The sequence below is a fragment of the Triturus cristatus genome, chromosome 1_2 (assembly GCF_964204655.1).
Source record: "Triturus cristatus chromosome 1_2, aTriCri1.1, whole genome shotgun sequence".
NCBI classification, from domain to species: Eukaryota; Metazoa; Chordata; class Amphibia; order Caudata; family Salamandridae; genus Triturus; species Triturus cristatus.
This window is the reverse complement of record NC_140580.1, coordinates 531,002,382-531,013,747: the sequence shown is the minus strand read 5'-3', so window position 1 is coordinate 531,013,747 and position 11,366 is coordinate 531,002,382. Positions and strand designations below refer to the sequence as shown.

Genomic DNA, 11,366 nt, shown 5'->3' with positions numbered 1-11,366 from the left:
ATTTTGATTGATCTTCTGGGTGGGTGCTGAGTATGCCCTCCGCGAGAAGACTGCTTGGAGGGCTGGAATGAATTATGGGTGCAGTACTCAGTCAAGAGTAGGATGCTGCAAAAATCAAACAGGTGGAACTCCTGCTCTGGTGGTTGAAGACCAAAGGTGATGTCATCCTCCATATCTGATTGGCTCATATTTGCAGATCCCAGCAGGTCCACACAGCAGGGAAGATTGCTATTGCAGAGGACAGAAGATTAAAAGAGAGTTACAAGCTTTAAAATGTGAGACCTCATTGAGGCATCTAGCCAAAATAAGAGTAATTCATGAAGATAGAACTCGTCTACACTGTTGGAGCTGATATGAGAAGGGGCTAAATCATACTATGAGAGTTTATTATTGAGTTGTACCTGTGATGGAAATATTAATACACTTACTGAATTCTAATATGTCGGGTAGGAATGGTTGAAAGCTCAACCTGATAGGCTACTTGTATCCAATAACAGTGCTAGAGTATCTGGCGTGGAAGGGTTTGTGTGAAGAGAAAGTGCAGATGCAGATAAGTGGGTGATACGCTTTCTCCAAGACATGCATCTATGGGCACACCAGTGCAATGGCGTCCCAGTGTTGGCATAGTCACATGCTGACAGCACGGCTCCTATTTAATGGGGCTTCATGTAATTTGATTCTGAATGACAAGCGGCAGAGGGTGGCTGAATTCCCCTCAGTAACAATATTTGTCTTATCCAGGTACAGTATAGAGTGACAAAAAAGTTAGTGACTGGTTGCATCAATTTAATAAGTTATTCGGTGTAGCCATAGGACAGGATTCCAGAGATGTATGTCAAGTTCGACCAGTCGGAGATGAGGTGGAACCGTGTGGAAAACAACCTCCGAATAAACTTTGAGACTGTGGCCCTTTTGGGAGTGAATAAGAGTGGGTACATTTTGGTAGGGGGTTTTCACCACCTATTCATTCCGCTCTGTTTTCAGTATATTGGCAGTTGTATGGCCTTTGGAAATCTAACGCAGAGTTGTAGCATTGTCTCCTTGTGTTTTTATTTGGTGTCCACAAGTTATGGTGTCAACAAATAACTGACTGCGGCAACATATAGATATGAGGGGAGATGGACTGGCAGATGACCGACCTGCCTCTCCTTCCTCCCTCCATCCATCCAATCACAGTTTCTTCAGTTCACCCGTTTATGAAAGTAGACCAGAATTTTTAAGATATACATAGTAGTGTTCTATGATGGCTACACAGAATATACCGTGTGAGATTTTCATTATACTTAATCTGTATTATAAAACATGCGAAGCAAACAAATCCTGCAACCCTGACATCTTAAGAAGTATAATAAATAATATGCTTTTTTCATTTGTGGTTTCTATGGCTAACTTTCAGTATTTATTTCCTAAACTTATTACTATAATAATAACAACATTCACTCCTGCTTTGGTGAAACTTAATGTCACCAGTTGTCCTCTTTTATTGGTTTCCTATTTGCGAATATAGAATCATTACAGTACAATGTTCCAGTCAACAAAACATATCTATTAAATGTTAAAATACATTTAGAGAGCACCTTGGCTTCTTTCAGTCTTTCCCAATGCCATCAGGTGAGGCATGAAAATTGACATATTGTACATAGCACGGCAACACCAGAAATGAATGATTAAAGACCCAAGCATGTTTGATTCTACTGACGAATTTAAGTGATGTCTGCTCAGAATTCCTTTCAAAAGGTGTCAACGGGGCTGTGTGAAAGTATAGGTTTGCCTGCAAAGTTTGGGATAGTAACAAACTTGACAACTTGTGTCACTCTTCCAGAATTGCTGATGGGCAGATGTCCTGAAACTAATATTTCAAGAGAGAGATTTTCCATGAAATACTTTGCGAGAGAAAATTTGTCTCCAAAACAGCATAGTTTTCGAGGGGCCAGCAAATCCTATTTTTGAATAAGGTTTCCTCCTCTCTTTTTTAAGTTTTAGATAAAAAATTTCACAAACTCTGCAAACTTCAACTTTCAAATTACCCACACCCCTAATTTTCACAGCCCTTCACTTTGTAGCTGGTCCTCACTGGAAAAGAACCACGAGCTCTGCTTGAGGCACACAGAGCTGCATTGACATTGGTTGAATCCAACAAATCGAAATTGAGCTTTTATTTTCGCTCCTGAGCCTCTTCCTTGCTGCTCATATCATTAAACAGGGTCCCTTTTACATTTTTCGCTTCATCCGCATCATCACAGTGTAAACAATACAGCACACATCATCCTCAAGGTTATTTCCAAATGTAGGTGAGACAGCAGGGGTTGCCTAAATCCCTGAGCTGGTGTTATATGTGTCAAAAACAAATTTCCTCAGTTTAAAATCTCAACAAAAACGTGCATACTACCTTTGAGATTATTAAGAAAATGGCATGGGTTTTGCAAGATAAGCTTCAGCTGCCGACTTTACTGCGCCTGTAAGACTAAGAGTCCAAGATGGAGGCAAAGTAAGAGGAGTCCACTGAGGCAATGGAAGACATCCACATCGCTCAGGTCTGCTCTGCCTCTTGCATTGTACAAATAAGTTGCAAGTGATTTTGTGGATATACAGTACATATTGCGGACAATTTCCAGCATGACTATCTGCACAATAAATACTAAGAGCAAAAGTGTTCTTCAACTTGTCCCACAATTGCTTTGGGTGAGAGGAAATAGTCTTCTGTTAGCACTGCATTTGGGACATTTACCACTTTCTCTGAGACATTTTTAAAGTAGATCAATGAAAATAGCGAGAAGACTTGCGTTAAGCAATATTCCACTTGTTCGTGTGAAAGTTTGTGCCACAAATTAATACATTTGAGAACATCCAAATGATGATGAGAACAAATCCTATGAAACCTGTTGTGACGGTAGATGGAGGTCACACGAGATGGAGACTCAAGTTGAGCACACTTCTTTGATGCAATTGTTTCTCTGCCATGCATTTAAGTGGAACTCCTAGTTGCAGACCATAGTCATAGTCAAAGAGAGCTTTGTTAGCCATCGTAGATGTCACTCCTTGCACAGAAGTTCCTGAGGCAACACAGTGTAGACTGCACTGCACCGCACTGACTCATGATCAAAGAAGGTCCTTCCAAAGTGCTGCACATGCTCTATATTCTGAAGCATTCGCTTCTCCTTCAGCGCATGGCTGTTAGGGTTTGTTCCTGGATCCTTTGGATATGTTCTGAACATTTGCTATATTTCTTAAAGTTGTGGCAAAGTTGTAAATCTTGTTTTGAACAAGTACTTTAAAAAACTGTCTTTTGGCATGGCACTTCTTCTGCCGGTCAGTTGTGGTTTACACAAGGTTGTTAGTGAGTCTCTGTTGATGCTCAAAGGACTCCTGCAGGTCAGATCTATAGGCATCATCTGTAAGGAAACAAAACAGTATGGTCAGTTTGTAATACAGGAAATATTGCGGAGGCTTTTGAACCAGAAAGTAACCCACTTGTGGTATGCCGTTCAGTTCTGCACATGAAACTGTAAATTTGATTATACCTTCCACTGAATGCACATGAGCTAATCAGGGTGCTAAAATATCTACTGTTCACAATCTATGAATACTACAACAGATGCAAGGTCTGCGTTAGACACTGCCCCTTCTAATACCTATGAATGCCACCACCTGCACTCTTTTCAAACTCCCCAGACCCATAGCTACTCTTCCCTATTGCCAACAAGTCAGTTAGCTATCAGTGAAACACAGGGCATATTCTAAACTCCTCATCCTTGTCTTTGAGTTAATGCGTGGCCCTTCCTCTAATGGCTGAGACTGGTCACCGTAATTCCAGAACTGTGTGCCATGAGAGGTTCATTGTGGGATAAATGTGATTGGAATCTAGGGCTGCTTGCAGTGATTTGAGTGCAGTACCCAGCTGTAGGCCTTGCCTTGTGGCCAATGCCTGCCAGTGGCGTAACGATAATTGAGGGGGCCCCCCTGCAAGGTATGTGGAGGGGCCCCCTCAGGACTCTATCAGGAGCTCCCCGGCCAAAGTGAAGTGCTGAGGGGACCCCCTGGAGCTTGGGGGCCCCCCCGCACTTCGGGGGATGCGGGGCCTGTGATATACGCCCCTGATGCCTGCTGCACAATTCCATTGAACATGCAAACCCACCTGCGCTGGTGCAGTTATGATGTTGGTTCTCACAAGATCAGGCATAGTAAAGGCAGGCTCAACAGTAAGTGCAGCAGTTTGAGACTCTCAAAATATCCTCAACCGTCAGGTGATGCAGATGGCATCAGGTTCAGAGCCTGCCAGCTAACTGTATACTTCGGTGGCTCAGTGTAATCTCAGTTTGTAAAGTCATCTTCAAAGTACATCGTTGTACACTATTCCTTGCTTTTGTTTCCCAGGTCAAGGTAGCTCCTCTGTGGGCGTCTCATTCTCTTGTAATCCTGGGCAGAGGGCAGGAGCAGGGTTTCCATACGTCATGAGCATAGATTCAAGCTTTGAGAAAATAATGTTCTTGCCTTGGTCAAATATATCTCCCAGCTGCTGCTTGAGGTGCGTTGATGCATAGAGAACATTGGCTCTGGATGGAATTTGTATCCATTCCGGAAGGTACTAAGGGGAAGTGGGAGCCAATCACAAACTGTGGCACATTCTGAAATCATAATTCCAGCCAATTGAGTGTCGAGCACTGAAGAAGACACACCAAATGGTCTAAGGAAGTATGCATTTGAGAGACACAGTGTAAACTTTCTGAGTGTGGATTTTAAAACATACAAACACTTCCAAACTAAGTGGTAGATGTAAGTTACGCCTGGGTAGAGCACTGGGAGGAAGCTTCCATGCAATCAACTCTGTTTTTTACACCATTTCCTTCTGAAGCAAGATCTGTCATAGCAGGATGCAAATGTGCATTACCCTCAGACTCCCAGACGAGGGAGACTGTATGCACACCGTCACAAGGACAACATGATATTGTGCTAGAGTGCTCGTATTCTCACAGGACTCGACAGATAAGGAACAAGGCTACCAAATTATGTAATATACTTTCTACACTCATGATACATACCCTGACCCCCACAAACACTTATAGGGGTGGGTGGGAAAGATTAAACACATTTTGCACAAGCAAGCAGAGACAGACTCTCTCAGAAGCACAGGTAAAAAAGACTGGTGACCGCACACTAAAGATCTAGTGGCTACCAACTGTCAGCTTCAACTCACCCTTGTGAGGTGACAGCAGCCATCCTGTACCATGGCTGCCTTGTGCTCTGCTGGGGAAGTGATGTAAACAAGTATCGGCCAAGCCTGTTGGTCTGGCCTTGGCGGGGGGTGTGAGGGATACATTTAATCCCTCTCTCTCTCTCTCTCCCTCTCTCTCTCTTTATATATATATATATATATATATATATATATATATATATATATATATATATATATATATATATATATATATATATATATATATAGCGAGAGATAGATAGATAGATAGATAGATATAAAATTCCACACGTGCTGACTACTGCTGTGCTCCTAATCGAGGGTGGCGTTCGCACGAAACGGATTCAGATTTCTACATGTAAATTACTTCATCCCTTTTTGTTGTATTCGTAAAAAGGCTGCAGACACTCATAGATGTGCTCTTTTTTATAGGTCGAGCTGAGCCAGCGCGCAAGCGCTGCTCTGGGTATGATCTGTTGTAGTTCAATACAGAAGAGTAGCCCGCCCATATTTTTCATTGGCTTGTGTCTTTCTTCTTCATAAATGCTGTCTTCTGATTCCTAAATAGGCTTGTTAGTCCTTCCTTAGTACGGCCATGTCGTCATTTGTAGCCTCCCTAAGCTACTGGCCCCTTTACTTGGTTGTTACACGGTACGTGTACTATTTATTTATTGAGTTTTTCCTTCGTTAGGCACGACGTTCTTTGCTTACATTCGGTGGGCCACGCCCACTTTCACTTTCGAAGCAGCCCGGACAATGGCAGCCGTTTGTTTGCAATGCTATAGGTCTCACATTTTTTTAACCTCGTGCTGCCCTGACACGGTTTGGCTGACTGACCAACCTTGCTCACATAGCAAGGTGACATATTGCACATATTATTTAAATGCACTAGTGCTCCTCCTAACATAAACAAAAAAGGAATAGAGTGACCTGGTTAGGAGGCAATTGTGGTTTTAGAAAATGTAATAAATGTAGGCCTGCAGATATGGAGTAAACAAAAGAGAATTCAGGTCCACATTATATAAGACCCTGCAGAAGATTAGAGGGCAATATCATTGTGAGAGTGATCATGTGATTTAGATGTGGTCTACAATATGTGGGTGGCATTATCTTTCAGGTACACAAAAGAATACTGCAACATATAGAGCAGGAAAAAAAGAAAGACAAGAGTTATACAGTAGTCCGCCATTTTGAGGAAGTACACAACAGTAATGATAAAGAACTGGAGTACTTTGTGATAGACTCCATACCGAGAGATATTTGGGATGGACATCCTGAAAAAGCATTCAGGAGGTTGGTGCCAAAATAGGTAATTGAACTTAATTCCAAAGTACACTTGTGCCTTAGCATGCATGAAGATCTCCATTCCCCTCTGTGAAAAAATCTAACACCCCCCCATTTAGTTACTAGAGAAAATTGATCATATTATAGGAAGTGCATGTATTGAAATCTATTTAAATAGTTGAAGATAGAGTAATAGATTATTTTGAATCTACATTGTAATGGGTGCAATAGTGAAAGAAAATTAATTGAGTCATTTTTAGTATTCCAGTTTGTGTCAGCTTCAGGTTTTAAGTTAATAGCACAAATGCACCAATGCACTTTACGTTTAACACGTTTGCCCTTTTGTAATAAGGTGCTGTATGATTATGTAAAATATTATGCATATGTGATTGATAGATGTTGATATTGGCCCACTAGGGCATGTCTGTAAACATGTGCAAGGGAGAAAGCACGTTTGTTCAATTCTAATCATGTTTTCCATTATTTATAAAATTAAGGAGATACATTTCAAGACAATTTTTATGAGTTGAATTTAAATGTGACTTTATTATTTTTTCGGCGTTACATATACTACCTTGGTTGTGGTAGTATGTTGTTTATGTTTATGTAAGAAGGAGCACAAATGCACTTTAATAATATGTGTAATATGGCATCTCGCTATGTCAGCAAAGCTGATTAGTCAGCCGAAATGCGTCAGGGCAGCACAAGTTTGATGAAATGAACGTGAAATTAGCACAGCTCTGTGTGTCAGTAGCCTTTTTACGAATACAACAAAAAGGCGTGAAGTAATATCCGCTCATGTCTTTTTCTAAAAACATTGTCCTGGCTGGGGAAAACTTGAGCCCACTAAAAATGTTACTCTGCCTCACTATTGCTAGGGCTGCCGTGAGGCCTTTAGCCCTAGCAATAGCGAGGCAGAGTAACATTTTTAATCGCTCTTCTCCAAGAGAAATCAGAGTCCACCATTCCTCTCCCAGCTTTTTGGGGATCCAATAACTTTACTGAAGATATTGATTTGGATTACCTGCTTGTACGAAACTAGAGAAAACTCCCTAATATCAGTGCAGCAATTTCAGCAGGTGATGAGGTCATTTGTTCAACCAGCTCTGTGGACAATGTGTCAATGATGTTGGTTTCCAGGCATGAAGTAGTGTCAATAAATGTTTGCATGCTCATGCCCAGTGACTGTCAGTAAGAAAAATAAACTCTACGTGCTCACTACAGCATCCCACAGAACCCTTGGTAGCTCCTCAAATGGATATTTAAGGTTGCTCCACATTACCACTCGAGTTTTCCTCTTTTCCCTTTTTGTTCCATATAATTCCTCTCCTAACTATGGTAAGGCGAATTGACAATCCAGCGCGAGAGCACTATACGCTCTTCACACATTTCACTTTACACTTCAGAGAGCAGCAACACTTACCCAGTTTGGGAATGGAACCCGCCCGAAAAAGTCAAGAAAAGCCTGAAGTATGTGTGTGTTGAATCCAAGAGCTCCATTGGTCATAATTACAACCAGAGGTCTTGATTCCCAGCCATTAGTGCACCAGAACTGCACTACTGCTGTGGAAGGTCTATGCCATGGCATACTTGCTTTATAATCCTGATCTACACGCATCTCCTCTGTGAACGAGAGAGAGCCCCATGGGTTTATCTGGGAGATAATAGCATGATCATTATTGGAAGTACTATCCTACATTGCAACAAGTTTTTCTGTACATATCACAAAAATAAACAGTTTGGTACATAGCATAAACAGAATAGTGTTGATGGCGGTGGTAAGTGACTCATGACGTAGACATTCCATACATTAATGTATCTTACAATATATCTGTTTACATAGAACATGGCTGAGAGGATGGAAGCTGGGACTGTGGTATCTTGACTTGTTGCCATGCATCCTCTCCCAGGTAACCAGTTCCCTGCTGGTCGAGTGTGAGTGTGATGTCATTGAATGTTTATGTATGCTTTGAGAGATCCGTTGGAGAGAGTGGGCTTAGCAGCGGGAGGCTGCTCTTGGTGGGGCTTTGTAATTACCATCTTAACTACCTGTAACCTAAACTTATCCTTTACAATAAATCTTCCTCCTATTTTCTACATTACCAGCTACGTGACTTCCAGCCTACGAGTGTTTATCTTCGTTAATACAGGGATCATTGCTTCTTATTTGTGCAGGTGTGTTTTAGAGAAGTTTGTTAGGAGACGAGGCAGTGGGGAGTTAGTTCCAGATCAAAACTTTGAAGCAATTCAGGGTGGTTTGAGTGCAACTAGAAGTATTTGATTGAAAGGGAGTACACATCCTACCAACGTTCTTGACTAGTTAACTGGGTAGTTTGACCTTTTTATTTTTGTGTTCATCACTTCTGTTGTTTTGATGAATTTACCTCTACTTGTGATTTTAGTTTTTTCAGCAGGACTCCTTGACTTTTGACATGCTATAAGTGGCACCAGGTGCGGTTACCCTCAGACCTAATCGCATGGTTACCCAAGCTGCAGACTACCCTATTAAAATGGTGGTCGCTATTCACATTTTTACAAAAATATCTGGAATGGACTTAGTTTTGTATCAACATTCTTATCAAATTATGTTTGGAATAAGTCCCTTCTTTAGGTTCATAGCCATCCTGTGTGCATGTGGGGGCATCAGATGTCTCCCTCTCTATTTATCAAAGTGCCTCGAAACTTGATAACTGTGGCACATTGAATGCCATCTTGAATGTTGCCTCACAAGTCAGACATCCCCATACAGAAGGAGAAGGTATGCCTTTTCATGAGTGGGATCCTAGCTCCTTACACCGCAGTGGAATTTTTTGTAAGCAACATGTGGTCAGACACAAGACATTGCAATATCCACCCAGGGATCGGGGCTGAGTTTTCAATTCTCAAACTGGGATAGCAATCTGAGTCTGTCAATTCACAATATCACTCTTAAGCATCCATACACACCCACGTTAAGTACCTGATATTGAACCTGCTTCACTTTGGGAAACAACTGATGAGAAGCCAATAACAAGGGGTCAAGTTGGATTGTAGTTTAACAGGCAATTGCGCATTCTTCAGAACGAACAGGAACATCTCAATCCACCCATCTAAGGCTATTTACTATCACCTGCATAGGGGGGGGGGGGGTCTATGCACCCAATTGATAGATGTTCATTGCGGAGACACCAAAATACATTGCACCCATTCACCCCTCACGTTCTCCTTACCGTTGTGACAGCTGTGCATCCAGATGTGATGGCCGTCGTATTTACAACGGCACTTCATCACGTTGTTAGTAAAATCTGACTCTGCCATTTCAAATTTAGGATTCACGACAACCTGCACAGGAGCAAAGAGTGCGAGAGACATAAATCCCAAAGAACAGAGGACTCCCATAAAAGGGTCATTGAAAAGTATATGGGCGAAAATTGGGACTGCTCTGATTTAACTTCAGCTTAAAATAGAGTTTTTATGGATTTTTACGAGGCCTGCGTGCTGGCGCGCCACATGAGAATATATATGTAATTGTAAATCCTGGATTGCTGTACCTTGCCTGTGAGTCTTGTACAGACACCCACAGTCAGGTCAGCTGCGGGGGTAGCCAAGCTCATGTTAACAATCAACCACACATAGCTAGGTAATCCCTACTGCACTCGGTGTTCTATCTATATATGACTATTATAAAAAAACTAATTCCTCCATACACTCAAGTTCTGTTACGAAATGAATTCCTTACTATGGACAGCCTTTAGCCTGTATCAAGCCCTTAACGTTTTGCTAAACTCTCATGAGAAATGAAGTGGACATAAGTAGAAAAGTACGTACTGTAAACAGTGTTTACCCTATGCACAAACTTTACCCAGTACCGCACTGTTTGCAGACAGTGAAACTCTCCTGATGAAAGCACCACAGATTATTAAAAGTATCTACTAAGAAAAGATTTCACTCTATACAAAATGTATCCAAAGAAAGACTATTGAATGTAAACACCCAAGGCCTGAAAGTGATATAGGTCATACTAATCACAGCCTTCGTTCTCTGCTGATAATGTGACACATAGCTCTCCTTTTTAGCTAATCAAGCACATACACATCAGTAAGTACCTGGTGCACACAGTCTTTTGTCCTTTGTGGACATTTTCATGAGGAGACAATTCCCTCAAAACACTCAATGCTTCTTATAATACTTAGCATCTACTACATAGGATCTTTTCCTTGTTGGAAACTTTTTTAGCAAAAGCAACATAATGGTCACAAGTCATGAACTGTCACCTGCACACAGCATTAGTCCTGCACGCAAAAATTCATAACAGACTCATTACCTCCTCATTTCCGTCCTCCTCGTCCCATCCCACAAGTAAGTAAGGACTGGGATGAGGAGGACTCTGAATTGGGGTGATGAAGATTACCTGTAATTAAAGAAGATTACCAGTAAGTGATATGGTTAATACCTCTATGCACCTGTGACCCATTAGGAGCACAAGTATTTTCTAAACAAGTATACCCATTAGCAGGAAAGAAACTGTACAAAATTCAATAGAGAATATGGATTATACTTATCTGTCACATTGTAAAATATAAAACAAACTAACACACTCATTGGATGATGCCATCTGTGATGTCAACAATGATGTCATTTGAGATGTCATCAGTGATGTCATAGAACATGTCAAGAGCAATGTCACGTAAGGTCATAAGAATTGCATGGCGAGGGCACAAGTCATACTTAGCTCTGCTTACTATAACTGGTGAATTTCTGTGTGTTTACTTTAGTTCAAAACGTTAATGCTGCCACTAACATCTTCACCTAACTCTAACGTTACTTTAACCTTTGTTTTTTTCAGTGAATTTCTAAGGTTTTTTTTTTCTTTTAAAAACAAAAAGAGATTTTTTCTTCAACACACTCAACT

At 41.2% G+C, this 11,366-nt stretch overlaps 1 protein-coding gene across 1 annotated transcript in view; it reads right to left on the bottom strand.

Annotated features, from left to right (window-relative positions):
- Positions 1-1,397: 1,397 nt before the first annotated feature.
- LOXL4 (lysyl oxidase like 4) overlaps positions 1,398-11,366 on the bottom strand; it is a 211,960-nt gene continuing 201,991 nt past the window's right edge. Inside the window, exons 14-15 of the mRNA XM_085606332.1 lie at positions 9,685-9,796; positions 1,398-3,392 (exon numbers count right to left, since the gene is read on the bottom strand). Coding sequence (XP_085462458.1) covers positions 3,322-3,392; positions 9,685-9,796 — 183 coding nt within the window. The 3' untranslated portion in view covers positions 1,398-3,321. The remainder of the gene's footprint in view (positions 3,393-9,684; positions 9,797-11,366) is intronic.